We start from the raw sequence: 18,702 nt of genomic DNA, 5'->3' as shown, positions 1-18,702 counted from the left end.
AAGTAGATGTATGGGTTGGGCTTTTTTCCTGCTTTACCTCTTGTCCCCTTCTGTCACATTTCTTGTGCTTATTCTAAGCAGACATCTAGTTTTTAATTTATTCCTGCCAAGCACATATTCATACTGAGCTTCTAGCAAAAGGGCACAGTGCAGGGGGTCAAGGAGTAGATCTGCTGCTTTGAAGGAATTCTGAATCTTTATGAAGCAAGTGGAGATCAGGTGGCAGTACATGCACTCTCTGAATTAAACCTAATTAAAAATCCAGGAGTTTTCATTAATCCATCCTGTCCTTGCTTTCCTATCTATTCTGGGTGCCATGTAACAAGTACCTTAAATAGACAGGCTGTTTTTCCAGCATCACTGTCAGTTGTGCTCCTCCTGTGCCTCTCCAGGAGTCCCTGCAGTTTGCTGTGCCACGTGCTCGTAATTCCAAATACACCTAAAAACCTGGCCCTGTGTTCTGAAGCTCACTCACTTGCTCACAGAAGAAATGCCACTGCTAATTGTGCCTGGGGAGAGGGCGACCTGGGGATTTCCAGTGGTGATGTGGTGGGACTGCTTGTGCAGCCTCATCTGTTAGAGCTTGTGGATGAAATCCCAACCTCAAGCTCCTTCCTTGTGTGAAGCGTGACACGCTCACCTGCTCTGGGACAATATTGGGATCGGTTCTTTATGCAGTTTAAACTCTGTATTTTCTCTTTGAAGGTGCTATGATAAACCATGTTCATGAATCCAAGCAACATTTTCTTCTCTAGGAGGTAAAACACATGGGTACAGATTGCACAAAGTGAGATTTTCTTGATTTCCCAGCATGTTCCCCATAACAAGTGCTGTTCTCTGCCCTCTGCAGACTCTTGGGCACTGATGGACGTTTCCGACAGCCCTGAGCGCAACCCCTGCTCTCCTGATGAAGAGGACCAGCAGCTTTCTGAGGATGAAGTCCTGAAGGAAAGCGGATCAGACCGGGAACTCGATGGAGAGGGTGGACAAGGCAGTGTCCTGGGCGAGGAGGAGGAGGATGCAGCCAGGGGACTGAGCCATGGTGAAGAGGAGAACCGCTCAGATGAAGAGGACCGCTTGAGCGACACCAAGTCTCAGGAGTCTGACAACAACGAGCAGAGTGGGGAGCTGAAGAGCCCTCCACCTCGCAAGGGAGAGGAGGAAGAAAGGACAAATGACCTTGGTGATGAAGCATCCTCTGTTACTCGTGAACTAGATGAGCATGAGTTGGACTATGATGAGGAAGTTCCTGAGGAACCAAGTGCTACTGCTGCCGAGGAGGATGGTGAGAAAGCTGCTGGTGAGGATGATGAGGAAGAGGAGAAAGGAGATGATGCCCATGAAGATGAGAAAAAATCCAGCAGCAAAAGTGATGATGAGAAGGATGGCCAGGATCCCCTCAAGGAGAAGAAGAAAGAAGAAGATGATGGGGAAATTGATGATGGAGAAATTGATGTAAGTAGGAGCAGGTCCGAGGTGGGCACAGTCTTGCAGGGAGAGACCTGTCCTTGTGTTTCAGAACTGTTTGGCTCTTAGACTGCTGTGCCTTCCTTCTTTGACATGAATATCTGTGTCCCCGTGTGCAAGTACCACACCTTTCCTTTGGAGGTAAGACCATATTATCTACCAAGCCCTAAACTCAGTGACTGGGATGTCTGGTACCACGTACCATAGAAAAACTTGGTGCCAGATATTGTCAGAGCTGTCACAAATAAGCTTTGTTCCCGTTGAATATGGAAGGGCTCCAGTGCTTGAAGCAACTGTTCTGCCTTGACTCTCAGAGAACTTCCCAGGCTGCAAATGACACAGCTGTGGGTTAGGAGTTGATGAGCTGTCTGGTCAGTTCGGGTTGAGAGGCTGGTGCTGTGGAGTGGCTGCTGGGCTTGGGGCATCAGGCCTGTGGCCCTGAGGTGCTTGTTGGGCTCCACGTGTGTGGGAGAGGAATGGAAGGTGCTGGGCCCTCTGGAAGGGGCCTAACCAGGCAGGCCCTGCCTATGGTCTGGGTGTTGTGCTTCAGGGATGTGCAGTTCCAGGAGCTACTGATTCACAGCTGAGAACAAACATAGCTATTTAGAAAAATCAAAACTGGGTTTAATTGCATTAGTGATGAGGGCAAATAGCACTCTTCATCTGGGTTTGTCTTTGGGCAGGAAGCCCTGCAGCACAGGAGCTGTGGTAGTACAGTTTAATACAGTGTCCTTCTTACAGGCAGAAGAAAACAGGACAGAGTGATTCTAGGAGTAGAGTAGAAACCCTCTCATGGGCTCCTGGTCTAGTGGGCACCTCGAATCCAAATAAAGGGAGTGCAGAGTACTGCATAGAGGAGTCACCAGTCCAGAACACCTGGCTGACTTTGCACCTGGCTGGTTGTGCCCAAAGTGCTCGTGCACAGCCTGACACGGGCAGGGCAGTGTTGTCACACATCCTGGTGAGCAGACAAGGAAGCAGTGGCCTGTGGATCAGGTCACTGGGGGGGGTTTGAGGAGGAGGGAGGGTTCAGACCTGTGAGATGGTGTTGCCTCCCAGTCCTCATTGCTGTGTAGCCGACCTGGCCATGTGCCTGGGAAGCTTGCTGGAGAGGCCCTCCTTTTTCCTTGAAGAGTGGTACGTTGTGTGGCTTTTACTCTAATGGTGCTTTGACAAGTTCTTTTGCTTAAAAAAAAAAAAGTGGTGCAATTTTAATATGTTTTAGCCATTCTGGGAGGTGATTTTTGTTAAACACTTAGATATTTTCCAAAAGTTCGGTGTATTTCTGATTCAGTGAGAAGGAATTTCAGGGTGTTGTGGGAGAGCTCAGACAAGGGGGGAGAAAAAATTCCCAGAGTCCTGACTCCATGTCTGCTTCTGGATTAAAACATAAATGCTTTCCTGGAGTGTCTAAGGCATTCTTGGGAGCCTTTCCTTACAAAGCACAAGATGAGTCTGTACTCTTTTCATACATTAGCTCATAACAAGGTTCCCAGCTGCCTGATTCCAAGGAGACCTCACAGAAATAAATGCTTTCCCTTTTGTTCAAGTACAGCGTTTGCAAAGACCTTCAGAGCCCCTCTGAAAGGAGCAGGGCTGGTTCTGCCAGTCACGCCTGGCCAGACGCCATCCGCAGCTTTGGGGGGCAAATGGGAAACCTCTGTGGCTGGCTCTGCTTTCAGAGCTCTGTCTTGAAGTGGGGGGGGAATATGAATGCAGGTTTTAATTAGAATATACACGTAGTCTTGAAAATCTGCTCTTGTTCGGGGGAGCTCTCCTTGTGCTGCCCTCAGCAGTGCAGCAGGAGAGGCTGTTAACCCGTCTTGCTGTTCATCCTTTTGTCTGCAGCCGAGTGATGGTTTTTCCTCCTTTCCGGCTGCTGAATTGATCCAAGTACATAACTCTCTTAGTCTTTTCCATGTAGAAAACTGCTGTCACTGGCTCAGGGTTGCTGCGACTGCCACACAAAGGGGAGGCCTCCACTAGATGCTCCCTCTTCAGATGTGTTTCATATGCTGAAAACTTCTGTGATGGAGAAGCAGAGGCAGATGGAGGGAAGGCCAGGCTGCCTTTAGGATAAATAACTGATTTCCTTGCCAACTTCTGACAGCTCTCTGGCCATGTATGTCTTTGCTTTCTGCATTACCACTTCTTTTTAGCTCCTTTTGACTTTTCAACTAATGAGGCCAGGGAAGTTTTTTTGGTTTTTTCCATAGAGGACAAAGGCTTATTCTGGAGGTGTTTCATTCTCATGCCTCGTGGTTCTTAATCTTTGAAGCAACCTCTGTCTCTTAGAATTTCTTCCTGGGACTGCTGTGTCTGGGGGTGATGTGGAGTTTTGTTAGAGCTGATTCACAGCTCCTGTGTGGAGCTGAGGAATAGAAGGGAAAGTGTCAAGTTGCTTCCAGAGAGGACTGGAAGAAACAAATATGACTTTTTATCCTGAGAAGCTGATGTGTGACATTGTTGCCCAGCATGGTGGGGAAGCATTTTATAATCAAGTGTTGTAATAGCAGCCACCCCTCAGCCCCTGAGCTATGGGTGTGCTGTGTCTGCCTTGGGTTATGGTGTTAATGCAGGAACCATAGAATGGTGGGTTTGGAAGGAACCTCTGGAGATACCGTGACGTATTTTAAACGAACGAATGGGAAGAATTGGCTTGAACTAACCAGGGATGCCATGAGTGCTGAGCAGGGGACAGCCCACTTTAAAGGCTCTGAAGGGTGGTGGCATTACCCTGTCCCACCGTGGTCACTGTCAGCCTGCAGGAAGGAAAGCTCACACCATTTAGCTCATTTGCCTCAAAAGAACATGAAGCTTCCTCAGACTGCCTCACACATTCTAGCAGCTGCAGATACACAGCCAGCCTTGCTCAGCCAAGGCACAGGAGCTGAATCCATCATCCTTGTTGATTTTGAGCCCTTAAGCATGTAATTGGGTAAAATGTTGCAGCTTGAAACCTTGGTCTGTGGTGTGGCACCAAGATGTCCCTGGTGCCTGCGGGGGTTTGCAGCCACCTTTGAAACACTGAAGTTAATGCTTCTTCTTGTTTGTAGCAGCGTGTTGTGAAGATGCTCAGGGGTATTTATTGTATCTTTATATTGCTTTTCTCTTGTGTTTTGCTCCAGGGTGTGTTTTCAGTGACTGATATTTGACCATATTGTGAAATGTCAAGTCACTGCCGAAAATGCACCACGTGAAATGTCAGCTTGTCTGTCTGTTCCAGGATGATGACTTAGAAGAAGGAGAAGTCAAAGACCCCAACGACAGAAAAGTGAGGCCACGTCCCACCTGCCGATTCTTTATGAAAGGTAATGACAGTTTCCCACAACAGGCTGTCATTGTGAGAGGAAAACCACAGATGCTGTCATGTTTCTTGTTTGGTTTTGTACCAGTGAAGCTCCTGTCTACATGATAACCTCTGCCCCAGGTGTCCTCAGTATCACCTTTCCCTTCCTTGGTGGCCAGATGCTCAGTTTATATAGAGGCAGTATGCAAAAATTGCTTTGCCCTGGTGTGGTGAGCCTGGTAGAAGCAAATGAAGGAAAACTTGCTACTGTTTTTGAAGCAGCATGGAATGAAACTGCCTGGGCTGATTTAACAGCCAGCTGTTGCCTAGAGGTTATTCTGTAGAACAGAAAAATGGCAAATGCTCATTATGTTTTACCAAGCTAATGACTTGCCAATTGCTTCTTGCAATCCCATATCCTACCCACTTCCCCAGTTACTAAAAGACATTCTCTAAAACTTTAAGGTTGAAAATAGGGCTAGAAATACTGTTTCTCTGTCAGAAAGACTGATGTGACATCACGTTGCCATCATGTGTGGCAGCCCAGAAAGCACAAGCGAGATGATGTGCTCGAGGGTGACACTGGACCTGGCAGAGTGAGATGTGCCAGTGGCCTCTGCTTCTACTGAGCTGGGGAAATGCTCAGCTGGAATGAAAAATAATGCTCATGTAAATAGAGGATTTTACCTCAAGAAGGAAGATTGCTCCATGCTGTGTCAGATACCATGTTTCTGAAAGGTGGTTGGGATTGTCAGCCTTGTTTGGAAAGAAGTGGGGTAGGAAATCATAAGAAGTGTTTCTTACTTATTCATAAGAAGAATGAGGCCAAAGACTTGAAACTTTTAAATCTAACCAAATGTATTTATTTTATTATAATTCTTAATAGGACATTCCCCAGAGTTTGTGCAACTGCACAACAGCTTTCTTAGACTATCCTGCTTTTATTTTAATGTTGAGAGTAGGTTTTGTAAATGTTTTCTTATTTAAACTGATTATAACTCACCTGCTTCACCTTCAGCTTCACCTCACTTCATGTTTGCTTATGTACTTGGTTTTATTTACAATCTCCCTTGAAACAATTTATGAAAATCTGAAATTAGAAGGAGGGTGGAGACCAGGGTGGAGTCTCTCATTCCTTGCGTCAGTGGCATGTGCCACGTAAGGACTGCTTAGGGGGTTTCCACAGACGTGACCATCAGATACCATGTCCTTGGCTTCCTGAATATCTTCTGGTATCAAGTTTTCTGCCTGTAGTGAGACACAAACATGTTCATGATGATGATGGAACAGGGAAGTCCCTCGGCAAGAAGAGATGTTTGTTCCTGAGTCCCTGGTGTGACGTTCACCTCCGCGCAGCATGGAAATATTTGCCTGAGTCAAAGTTCAGGCTGCAGGATCTCCTGCCACAGTTGTTTTTCTTTGATTTGGCATGGGTTCAGATAACGTTGACACTTGCTCTTGCTCACCCCTTAGAGGCTCTGTTGCCACCAGGACATCAGGCCCTGCTCATGTGGGACCTTGGAGATGTTTGGATTTTAGTCCTTGCTGTGTCTGAGCAGTACTCACCTGGCAGTGTCTGTCCAGTGCCATGAATGACTTGCTTGCAAAGCCTTCAGTGAAGTAGCTTGATGAGCAGCCAGCTTGACATATGCAGCAGGGCCCCTTACTCGTCAGGCTGGTCATTCCTTTCCCTTGACACCTCGGTAGAAAGAGTAAGTGCTGCTGTAGGTGTCCATCAGCCCTTATCCCCAGTGTGCAGGCACTGAGGGAGGATCTGTTGCTCCCTCAGCCCCTGTGCAGAGGGGTTTGTGCTCCCATGATGTTTGACAGCACAAAAGCATCCAGTGTTACCTGTGACTGAGAACACCAGCTCCTGGTTAATCTGATGAGGAGTGTTTTCCAGTGCAAATTTCTGACATGTTTCCCTGCCAGCTGAGATCCACGGCAGCATTAGCTGCTCCAGACCTGAAATCCATGTGTGCTGCCCAAGCTGGGCAGGACCAGCAATGGCTTTGTGGTGTCTCCTGGGAAATCTGCAAGGTGTCTGTTGCCTGATGTTGAGTGGATTGCCAGAAGAAAAGAAAAAAAAGGGTTTGCTTTTAAAGCAAGCTAAAATGAAGTTGGGAATTAGCTTGGTATCCTGTTGAAGACCCGTGAGTGTTACTATTTCCTTGGGGATGGTACCTGAAGCTGATGAGCAGTTTCAGATCTGTCTGCTGGCCTCCATAGTGATGTCTCATTTCCTGCGTTGTGTTGGCAAGCCGGTGGAGTCAGCTGGAGGGAAAAGCTTGGATGTCCTTCCTGCCTCACCAGAGAGCTGTTTGTTTTGAATGCGCTGTGATGCTTTCCTTGCTGTCAGGTTATAGTCACTGTTTTCTGTAAGAGGTAAAGCTCCTGACTTGGAAGTGTTTGTCATTAATAAGACCTGAAGAGCTCATCAGCTTGTTACTGCTTTTTCTTGATGGTGTGTGTACATCCATCCCTCCCCTCTCCTCACTGTAATAAGGTTCTTGTATGTTCATCCAGCTGTGACTGGATCTATTTGTCATCCCTGGGAAGGTGGGAGGTGGCAAGTTGCCACATATACGAAAACAGGAAAATCTCAAGTTGGAGGGAAGAAAAGTCAGATGTCTCAAACAGCAATGTTCTTTGATGGGTTTTAAATGGTTGTGGGGCTGATCAAATGCTTGCTGGAGGCCTCCAGGGGTCTAACAGAGCTGTTATTTCCACAGGTCACTGCACTTGGGGCATGAACTGTCGATTTATTCACCCTGGCGTGAATGACAAAGGAAACTACTCCTTGATCTCCAAGCCTGAGCCCTTCTCCCCAAATGGTGCTCCTCCTATGGGCCCTCACCCCCTGATGCCAGCCAACCCTTGGGTATGGACATCATTCCTGTGAATTTATGGCTTCTGCATCTAGCTTTTGTCTCCTGCTGGAGGAGAAGTGAAGATTTTTATTTGAGCTAGTACTTCAGCAAAATTCAGTACGTCTATCGGACACGTGTTTTTTAAAAGGTGGTTTTGAAGTTGCTAATAGAGGTAAATAGCTTTCCAGGTGTGTCCCAGCTCATGTCATGTTGATACATCTTCTGAGTATCTGGAGGTACTCTGGGGTAAAAAACATGAGTTTGCTACTGAAAACTAATTCTGAGTGTCTTGTCTCCTTCCTCTGCTCTCCTCTTCAACAGGGAGGGCCAGTTGTTGATGAAATCTTACCTCCACCCCCTCCAGACCCTCCAACAGAAAGTGCCTGGGAGAGAGGACTCCGCCATGCTAAGGAGGTAAGTGGTGTTCTCAGGAAGTTTGCTGGCTGTCTCCAAAAGCCACTGGCCTGTTTCACTGGGAGCAGGATGCTGGCAGAGCTCTTTTTGCAGCATGTGGTGTCTTGCTCTTTTTAAGGAGCCTTCCTTTTGCCTTTGAACCTATTAACCACATTTTGTTGTCGATCACATTTATTGTACAGTCAGGAGGATCTGGCATCCAGGTTTGGTTTTTTTATATTAACAGGAGCTAGGGAGAGTCTGTGACCCTGACCAGATCAGACATCTTGGAGCCAAACCCACCACAAAACAGAAGTTTTAAAGCTCCTCCAGTTTCCTTTACTTCAGTCCCTGTTTCTCTAGCATCTATAGGATCTGATCATGGCAGAAAATGGTGTCAGTATGTGTGCCACCTGTTGCCCATCTGCTGCTGTTCTGAGCTGATGGAATAGCAAAATACACTTTTTACATTAGGAAAAGTCCAGCATCCTGCAAGTTTCTAAGACTTGGGCAGAAGAAGGTGCCTTTAGTTGCAGAGCATGTGCAGGGTTCCAAGTGGAGGGTTTTTAATTCTGCAGTTTCTCTGGGCCGCAGAAATCTCTCTTTACAATATTTTTATTTTTCTATCATGACAGGTATTAAAAAAGGCAACTATGAGGAAAGAACAGGAGCCTGACTTTGAGGAGAAGAGGTTCACTGTGACTATTGGCGAAGACGAGCGTGAATTTGACAAAGAGAACGAGTTTTTCCGTGACTGGAATTACCGCATCACCAGAGACGTCCGAGATCCAGCGTAAGCTGCTGTCTTGGTTTTGCTGTGTGGATAGATGGGTGGGAAACCTAGTGCAATGTGGCAGTCTGCAGTTAACTTGTTCCTCTACGTTGGAGGAATGCTCACCTCAGGAAATGGAAACAGCTTCCATGAAGCAGTGTGTACACCAGATAAAAACTTGAGCTGTCTCCACTCACTCCAGTTCAGCACTACCCTCCTTCACAGTCATCTTTAGACCTTTCTGCCTTCAGTGGTGTTGGCACACTGGTCCCTCCAACTGGCCTAGTTGTGTGTTGCCTACCTCAGGCCAGTGCATTCTTCCAGCTTTTTTCCCCTCTTGTTTTTCTTATGCCAACCCATGAGAGTTTTAAAATGCTAAAGCTGAGGCTGCAAAGTTGGAGTATGTTCAGCCTCCAGGAGCTTCAGGACAGCAGTTGTATGGGCTCAGCCAGCTGGGTGTTTATTTGCAAAGCCATTGACACAGCAGCTGGTCTTAACAAACATCTTGACCAGTCCCAGATAAACTGTTTAGTAAGACACTGGTCAGAAAGCAAACCTGTTGGCTGCCCCAGGTTTGGCTTGGCCCAAAACAAACATCCTAAAATGAAGTGTTCAGGTAACTGTTTTTTAAGGAGGTAGAACATAAAATGTTGGGAGACCTGACATGCTCCTGTCATGACTGAGAGCAGGCAGAAGAGGGTGCAAGGATGACTTAAGTCAGCTCGGAGAGACTTGCTCATTAGTTTTTGAGCCAAGAAATAGACTGGAAAAAGAATTTTTGAGAGAGAAGCCTGCATTCTGCAGGAACACGGGGGAATCTCTGTTTCTGTCTTAAACATCCTCTGTTCTTCCTACACCTACAGATTATAGATTATTTCTACTCACAAAGTATTTGCAAGGCTTGGTTCTGTCTATTTTAGAACAAATGAGCTGTAAAAGAAAGCCTGAAAAGTAGCAGGTGAAGCTTTTCTTCAATAGTCTTCGGTTTTCTCTGAGGTGCAGTTCCTTTCCCTGTCTTAAAAAGGAGCCTACTCAGTTCTGCAGACTGTAACAAAACAGTTGCCCCACATTAATTATTTTTTTCCTGTGTAGAAATCAATTTGTATCTTGGTCTTCTCGTCCTCTGAGAAGGCACCTGGGATGGATTCCCACCAGTGCTCTGTGGGTTGACCAAAGAGTATCTTTATTTTATGACTGCATATAAAACTAGCATCAGTGTTCTAGTTGGTTTGTGCCACTGCCTCACTGATGGAAGAATTGTTGTGTTAGGTACAGGAATTTCTGTTTTCTCATAAAGCCACAAGATAAAAAGTATCTTGCATGTAGCCAGTGTTAAAAAAAAAAAAAGGTAATCATATGAAATTCCTGAAAATTTAAGCACCTTTGTGTATAAGCAGACTGTGCCATTAAAGTATCTTCATTGTGTGTAAATGCAAAAGTTATGAAGTTGCTGCTGCTGCAAATCTAGAAAATGGTGTTTTTTCTCACACACACACTTACTGCACAGACTGACACCTTACAGCAAACTAACCCCTGGTGGTGCAGCTGGGATGGTAGAAAATGCTTTCAGGACTGTCTTGTGACATATGAAGATGTCTAAATAGTTCATGAATCCCTTTTTCTTTTTTGAAAAACTATAGGGAGGTGGACATCAAAGAAAACATTAACTATGGGTAAGCAGGTCTTTGATTCCAGTACTGTTACAACTGTAAGAAAATATTCCCTTTCCTTTCTCCATTGTACTTCTTAAAACTTCCCAGGCCACAGACCACGGTCCCATCCAGTGTGTTGGTGGGTGGTGTATTAACCAAAGGGATGTATTTGACTTTTTGGGTGATATGGTTTATTCACCTAAGGATGGAAGCACTGAATTATCTAAATGCACAGCAGTGATGCTTGTTTAGCTGACTAAAAAAGTCCACAAATGTCCTAGGAAGGGAATGGGGAGATTTGGACTTGAGACTGGGTTAAAAAGTGTTTTCTTTTTTGGTGTAGCTTGAGATTTTGTGTCTCTCTGAACACCTGATGTTGCTGAATCCAGAGTGTTGTCTGATTGGCATCAGGAGTTTGTTGCTGAACTGAGCATCCCTATTCAAGATTCCCTGGTACTCTTTCCCTTGACTTCTCATTTCAGGCAAAAATAGCAATGTTAAACAATTTAAGAGCACTGAAAGAAATCCAGGCAGCTGCTGGACTGGCAGGGCAGCACTAGCACCTTAGCCTGCTTTAGATTATTTGGCACTTCTTAAAATGCAAAATTGGGCCCTTTATTCCTCTTACTTACAAGTTAAGAGTCTCATTATGGATAATCTGGAATTTGGGAGCACTTGCTTTATAATCTTAGTTCTGCCACTCACTCCTCTGTGGCCCTGGAAGTTTCTTGTTTCCTGTACCCACCTCCCCATCTTTACCATGGGTCTGGTATTTTCACTCCAGGTGGCTGGCAGGGATTGGATATTGTTGAATACATGAATTCAAACCACAAATAATGCTAATGGAAATCATCAGATGGAGGAAAAGTTGCAGTTTTAAGGAGGGGGGAGGGTTTAAATCCTTTTCCTCCCCAAAAATACAGACAGTGTTGCAGCTGAGCAGGCTGTGCCACGTGCCTGCCAGTTCCTGGTGTGCTGGGTTTTCAGCACCTGTTTTCCACTGGAGAATGTCAGTGGTAGATGCAGTTACTTTTGTTGCACGGAGTAATTCCAGCTCTAGGGACAGAGTCTTGCTGGCCTGCCCCAAAGCTTAGCTTCTCCTGCTGGAAAACTCAGCAACAGCTCCTGGCCTGTGCTGGTGGCACCGGGATGCACCCATCACCTTTGGTGGTGGGGAGGAGGAGATCACCATCCTTTCCACTTCTGATGTGAGGGTGCTTGGGATCAGCTGTGTGTGCACGGGCAGAAAATGCAGCTCTAAATCGATGAGGCAAAACATGCTCTGTCACATTTCCCTACGTTTGAAGTGGCTATGAAAGCAACTGGTGCTTCTGCATTTTTACCCCATTGATTTGAGGACTGAATTTGGTTCGCAGTGTCCTTTTTTGTGTGTTTATCAAGAAAGGTTTGTGCTTTTCTCTGATAAGCTTCACTTAAAAAAGACTGTTTGGGATATGTAGGAAATAAACCCCTTTGTAGGGTCGTGCTGGGTTGAACATGTGTTTTTCTTGTCAGTGCACAGTGACCAAGAGCTGACCTAGAACCCGTAGTGTTTCTGTGCGGTGACAAGGTTATATTTCCCTTTCTAACTTGCCCTGTTTTTCATTGTAGGCTTGATCCCTATACAGATCCCTATTATGACTATGAAATAGAACGGTTCTGGCGTGGTGGGCAGTATGAGAATTTCAGGGTTCAGTACACAGACCCAGATCCATACCGTAACTACAGAGTAAGTAAGGTAATAACCCCTTTCTCTGCTTTTCCTTTCAGCTCTCTTCCAGGTACTTCTGGTTCTTGTCATGTTACCAGGCAGTGGTTGAAATGGGACTTTTCATGTATGGTCACAAACTAGAGCACAGAAGGTTTAACCTAAATATAAAAAAATACTTCTTTACTCTGAGGGTAACAGAGCAGTGGGACAGGCTGCCCAGGGAGCTTGTGGGGTTTCCATCCCTGGAGACATTTCAAACCCTCCTGGACGCGTGTGTGATCTGCTGTAAGGGATCCTGCTCTAGCAGAGGGTTGTTCTAGATGATCTCCAGAGTTCCTTTCTAACCTCTACCATTCTGTCATTCAAGATGCTTCAACTTACAGATGGTTAAATCTTGAGTTAATTACTGCACAGAACACACTCTGAGGAGCAGGGATGGGAGATGTTCTGTTTCAGGGTGGTGAAGGCAAAAGCATGTTCCTCTTCATGTGCACCAGCTGCTCCTCTGTGGACCAGGCAGTTGTGTAGCACCTACGACCACATCTGCAGCTGTTCTTGGAAATGCTGGAGAGAGAGGGAGTTTCCAGGAAACAACCAGAGGGACAGTTTGCTTATTTCCTGGGACAGAGAGCAAGGATTAGATTTGGACAGGTGTGCTTTGTGTACAGATGGAGGCTCTGGCATGACTGTCCCACCACTGGCAGAGCTGCACGTTGGTTGGTTGAGTCAGAGGAGGAGAGGGCCCAGGCAGCAGCCCAGGGCCCAGGCACAGCTGGTTGTGTTGCCCTGCTCTACGCTGCTCAGTGAAAATCAGGCTGTGAACCTTTTCCCTCTGCTTCCTTTTGCCTGGTGCAAATTGCTGTGTCTGCAGAGCCAGTGGCAAGAAGAAAAAGTCCTGCTCAGCGGAGAGCTTCTCAGTGGCATTTGTCACCTCCATTAGGGTGGTTTTCCCTTTGCTGTGAGACCCTGCAGGTCTCCAGGAGCTGTGCACAAACTGAGCTGTTGTTGCCCATGATGCGCCATCGATTCTTTTTCCTGGTGCATGTTTATAAAGTTAATTAGCTCATTACAAACATGATTAGCAATGAGAGTAAATACTTGTCAACATCAATGCATTTATTTAATAAGTATAAGAAGCCAAATTAATCTTTGTTGTCTCTGACAATTACAACGGTGATGAGTGTGTGTTGTTCCTCTCTCCTTTCTGCCTGCTCAGCACACAGTGATTCCCAGTTATTTTAACAGGGAAAGGGGTGTGGAATTGCCTGTGGGCCAAGACTCGGGAGCCTTGCTGCCCGCTTTGCTGGGAGATGTCACCCCAGCGTCTCGATGATTTGCCTTTTCTTTTGATTTGCCTTTTCTTTTTGAAGGAAAGGGAGCGAGAACGGGAGAGGGAAAGAGAGAACAGACAACGAGAAAGGGAACGGGAGAGGGAGCGGGAGCGGGAACGGGAGCGGCGCCAGCGGGAGCGGGAACGAGAACGGGAGCGGGAGCGCGACAAGGAGCGTCAGCGGCGGAAAGAAGAGTGGGAACGGGAGAGGGAACGAGTGAAGAGAGATGAAAAAGACAGACAACACAGGGACCGGGACAGGGATCGAGACCGGGACAGGGAACGTGAGAAGGAGAAGGAAAAGCCAAAGCCGCGGTCCCCGCTGCTGCCGAGGTGAGTGTTTGCTGGAACTCGGGCTTGACTCTTCAGTTGATGTTGGTTTAACGGTGGATCACAAATCCACGGGGTCACAGTGGGGAAGATCCTTATTGTCCGTAAAGTGGTAGTTGCAAGAGGAAGGCAAGGCTCTAAGTGAGCCTTGCTGGCCACTAAGTGGAGCTCAAACATCAGTAAGAAGCAAGCATGTGTAACCTGAGGCTGAAAGGAGGGGAAAGCCGCTGTCTAGGCACCGAGATGTTCCTGTTCCCCTGAGGCTAGAGTGTGTCTTGGGTGGTTGGCTGACACCCTAGTGCTGAAAGAGACCTACAGATGGTGGCAGCTCCTTTTGTGGCTTTGACAAATGTCCTTTGACAAGAGTCAGGACTGGTTTGGGAGTTTGTGGGTAGCAAAAGTGTCTGCAGATTTGTAAGTAAAGCTCCCAAAAGAGGCTAGAAAGGGTAAAGGGTTTGTGTTCCTTGGAATGTTAAAGAGGAATTGCAGTGTGGAGCCAGGTGTCCTGCCTCTGACTGCCCATTTTTTCTGAAAATCCTGGTTCTGACCTGTGTGAAAGAAAAAATTGAATCAAAGTCTAGGAATTTCCAAAGTGAATCCTGTTTTCTTTCTCTGTCAATTAGTTAAGTACTGTGCCTCACCAGTGTGCCGGGTGTCAGGCATATTTGTACAGCACTGTCTAAATGTCACAGCTGAATATAGAACTTGTCTTCTGGGAAGTTGGAATGTCACATCTTTTTGGTTCAGAATGAGGGAGAAGTGTCAGACTTCCTGCTGACGGACATCTTCAGGAAAGCTGATCAGCAGTGTCAGTGCCTGGGAAGGAGCAGCAGGTGGAGTCTCCTGACAGCATGTCAAGGAACATGTGGCACACGAGTGTGTGTGTGTATGTGGGTGTTAGGGCCACGAGGGGTGCAGGGAAGCTGTTTCCCAAGGCATATTGGAGCTGCTCCTTCTGCTTGACGTCTGTGTAGCTTCTCAAGCACTAGAGGAAGGTGTGAAACATCACAAACATGAGGAAGAGTGTGTTTTTAATAAAGAACCAGGGTAAGAAGGCTCAGAATGAGATGCCAGGTGGAATTGTGTGGCTTGGGGTGGGAGCAGAGTTCAGTCTTGAATCTGACCCAGAATTTTTATTTGCATAGAAGGAAAGCTGATTTTTTTGATGATGACCCTTTTTTCCCAGAGGAAGTCACAGTTTCATAACAGTTTGAAGATGTCTGTAGTGCAGTAGCAGTGTCAGTGGTTGCAGGAATGCTTTTAATGATATGCTGAGTTTAATTATAATTCTCACTTACAACCATAATTTGTGCACCTTAATTACCACATTTGCTGTCGGTTTGGGCTCTCATTGGGGTAGTGGTGGGAAGAGCTCTTGCTGTCCAGAACCATGTGATGATGATGGTGATGAAAGTGACATCAGCTGATGGGCAGGTGGAGGTGTTAGTCATGGACAGTCACAGTGACCAGGCTTGCTGTGCCTAGGGCTGGTTTTCCTTCCCTTGGTTCTCCTGGGTCACAGGGCAGGGCTTTGTGGGAGAGCTTTCGCTAGCAGTGCTGCCCAAGGCTTGCTGGGTAGGAGCTGGAGCTATGTTCACCAGTCTTGGATCCATCTCACCCCTGGTAACCATCCCTGTGAGCCAAGAGATGGGATTTGCTATGAAGATAGGCTGAAAGAGTTGGGCTTGTTCAGCCTGGAGAAGAGAAGGCTCTGGGGAGACCTTAGGGCAACTTCCAGTGCCTCAAGGGGCTCCAGGAAAGATGGGGAGGGATTTTGGGCAAGGGCAGAGCGTGATAGGACATGGGGTAATGATTTTAAACTCAATGAGGGTTGTTTTAGCTTAGATACGAGGAAGAAATTCTTCCCCATGAGGGCTGGAAGGCATTGGAACAGGTTGCCCAGGGAGGCTGTTGATGCCCCATCCCTGGAGGTGTTCAAGGGCAGGTTGGATAAGGCTTGTGCAGTTTGGTCTGGTGGGAGGTGTCCCTGTTTCATAGCTGGGAATTTGGATCCTGATCATCTTTAAGGTCCCCTCCAGCCTTCACCATTCCATGATTTACAGTGTTGATGACATTATATGCTTCATGGATACAGGCTCTTCCTTCCTTCCCCCTATTCCCCCTCTGACATACGCCCCAATTCAGGGAGCTGTGGGTGCCTCTTGGATCTCCAGAGCAGGCTTCTTAAGACAAAACTTGGTAAATTAAAAATAGTCCTTGAGGCACCTTTTTTTGCTTTTCTTTTCATTTTAAGTCTGCTAATTTCTAGAGATGGATTGTAGAGAATCTGCTGTTGTAAGTGTCCCCAGGCTTGGCCTGCAACACAAGCACTGCTGGCTGTGGGGCCAGGGAGGGACAGAGGAGGGATTGCCTTGGCCTTCATTTCTCTGGGGCTTTAAAGGCTGGTGGCAAGAAGGGTTTGCACTTCTTGTCTTGCATAGGGAGCTAGTACTTAGTGGAAAGCTTTAAAATCTCAAAGAAAAAAATCTTAGGTCATCACCTACACACGGTATCACCTCTTGGAGGAGAGTGGAATTAGTAGGAGTACTTGCCCATAAGCCCCAAGCCCTTCACTGTTGGAGGCAGCTCTCCAAGTACCCTTAATGGGACTTCAGTGCCTGCTGTGGAAACCTGTGTCCACATGAACCCTCTTCCTACAGCACTGAGAGGTGGATGGATGTTTGCAAAGCAAACTGAACTGCAGAAATAAGGGTCCTTTTTTTTTTCTTTAAGAAGGAAAAAAAAAAAGCCTTTTAACAAAGTGAAAGCATCATTTAACTGCTTTTTCCTTGGAGAAGACCTGCCTCCTCCAGCAGGTTGTGTTTCCTCCACTACCTTCCTTCAAAGGCTGGGTCAGATTGGCCACGTGCAGTGGCTCCAGGCATTGCTGTTCTGTCCCACATCATCTTTTTGACAGGCCCCAAACTTCCTGGTGGCAGCACCTTGCTTGGGACCTGCTCACCTTTCCTCCAAATACCTTCGTGCCATGGGGCAGAGGCTCAGGTTTGGCACCTTGGGATAAAATAGCTCCAGAGTTTGTTTAATGTGTAAAATGCTTGTGACTGCCTCGCGTTTCCGGGCAGCGGGATGCAGAGCAGTGGTGTAGTGCTCACCTGTGGGGCTATTTATAGACTCCGGGCTTTCCCTAATGGCTGGATCCCAGCTTTTGGCAAGTCTGGCCTTTCCAGGTGTTGTGTGGTGACCTGGCTCACAGCAGGATGCAGGCAGCTGCCCGTTAACATTCCTGCACCAAAGGCTGCGCCGCTTCCAGCCGGAGCCCACGCAGCCCTGCTCTGCCCTCACTAATGAGCTGGGGAGATTGGAAAACTGCTCCACAGGGATTGTGCAACCAGTGAGGAGCTTTGCCAAAGGCAGAGCTGAGGATGTCTGTAATTACAGGTAGATGCTGGTCTGTCCATCAGCCTAAGAGCTCCCTCAAGGAGAGAGGCTGGAGGAAGGAGCAAACTGACATACAGAATGCAGAGTGGAAAGGGATGAAAGAAAACTGAAAAAGCTAATAGCCAGGAACACGAAAACAAACTCCCTTTCCATTATAATGGGAGCAGGAAGGTTTAATCTGGTCTCCAAACAGACATAGAAGCAGTTAAGGCTGATAAAGCAGGAAAGCCAAAGGACTTCCTGGCATCACTGCCTGCTACAGATGAGGTAGGATTAGAATTTAACAACAAAGACCCTAACAGACTTGGTGGCAAGTGTTTCTCTTGAATCTTTTGAAAGAAGACTCTGCATTGTTTGAGTAGGATTGTCCCATGTGTATTGGACAGTTCCTGAAGGAGTTTGCAATTGCTCCTTTGTGCTTTGGGTTTGTTTATTTTTTTTCCCCAAGCTCAAGGTAAACACTCCAAGAAGTTTATAATCTGAGATTGCAATGCTAGTGAAACTGTTCCTCCTCCTCTTCCCTCCTCAGGCATCGAACACTTAAACAAGCCAGGACACTTTATGATCAATTAGAGGGATAACTTGGCTGTCTGTCCTTGTGCTCCCCATTTCCAGAACAAGTTCTGGTGCCCCAGGCTGTGACTGATTTTGCTGAGTACAAAATTTCTGCTTTATATCTCTATCTTGCCAGTCTAGCTCACTGTTGTGCAAAGCATTTCAGGGATAAAGTGCCATGAAATATTTTATTTGAAGAGACTTAGAGCAGTGTAAGATGTTCTTACCTGGGCTGCTGGCCTTTAGCTGTGCACACAGAGACAGTAACTTGCTTTAATCCTTCTGTTGTTGCACAGGTCTTTATCCTGCCATCATCCAAGGGAATCTGATTGTTTCAGGAGCACATTAAGCAATGCAGTCAGTGTCATGGGACCTGGTAGTGGTTGTATTTCCAAAGCTTGGGGGACAATGAGGAACTGGACCTGCTGGCAAGGGCAGTGGCCTCAGTGTTGCTGCCCCGTTGGCTGGGGTAGCACTGGGTGGTTGTCCACCAAGTGAGGAGGAAGAAGCAGCAGCACTCCCATGCTGCAGGTCCATGAGAAACTTGTTCTCTCCAGTTCTCCAGGAAGTTGGTCCTGCAGTCTGACCTAAAAGCTGCACAGACAAATTTGGTCTGAGCCCATGATACAGACCTCAAAAATCTGTGGGATGCTGGTGCCAAGTAAGGTGAGGAAGAGGTTGTTCTGAGAAATGTCTCAGGGTCCGGACAGGAGAGGACAGCAGCTCCAAAGCTGTCAGGAAGGAGCAGTGTTTGGGTGAACTGTCCTGTGATTATGGCACATCCAGCAGTTTTTTGGAAGGAAGTTTTCTTTAGCTGGGCTAAAGACTTATTGACAGTGCACTTATACAGCCATTAAAAAATAACACTTGCAAGCAGGGACACTGTGAAATGTAAAGCAGTATCAGAGAGGGCACCTCTTCTGTAGCAAATCAT

General features: G+C 46.8%; 1 protein-coding gene across 10 annotated transcripts in view; it reads left to right on the top strand.

The window, feature by feature from the left end:
- The window catches only part of ZC3H18 (zinc finger CCCH-type containing 18), a 48,905-nt gene that overhangs the window by 7,362 nt on the left and 22,841 nt on the right, over positions 1-18,702 (top strand). For 3 of the 10 annotated variants that reach the window (XM_051629702.1, XM_051629699.1, XM_051629697.1), the window contains exons 1-9: positions 706-758; positions 851-1,455; positions 4,694-4,778; positions 7,489-7,637; positions 7,948-8,040; positions 8,655-8,812; positions 10,432-10,464; positions 12,055-12,181; positions 13,525-13,817. In XM_051629702.1, the coding sequence (XP_051485662.1) occupies positions 865-1,455; positions 4,694-4,778; positions 7,489-7,637; positions 7,948-8,040; positions 8,655-8,812; positions 10,432-10,464; positions 12,055-12,181; positions 13,525-13,817 (1,529 nt within the window). In that variant the 5' untranslated portion in view covers positions 706-758; positions 851-864. The other 7 variants (XM_051629704.1, XM_051629698.1, XM_051629700.1 and 4 more) reach the window with 6 other exon arrangements.

The sequence above is a fragment of the Apus apus genome, chromosome 11, assembly GCF_020740795.1.
Source record: "Apus apus isolate bApuApu2 chromosome 11, bApuApu2.pri.cur, whole genome shotgun sequence".
NCBI lineage: Eukaryota > Metazoa > Chordata > Aves > Apodiformes > Apodidae > Apus > Apus apus.
The sequence above is the reverse complement of the archived record's forward strand: the minus strand, read 5'-3'. Positions and strand labels throughout refer to the sequence as shown.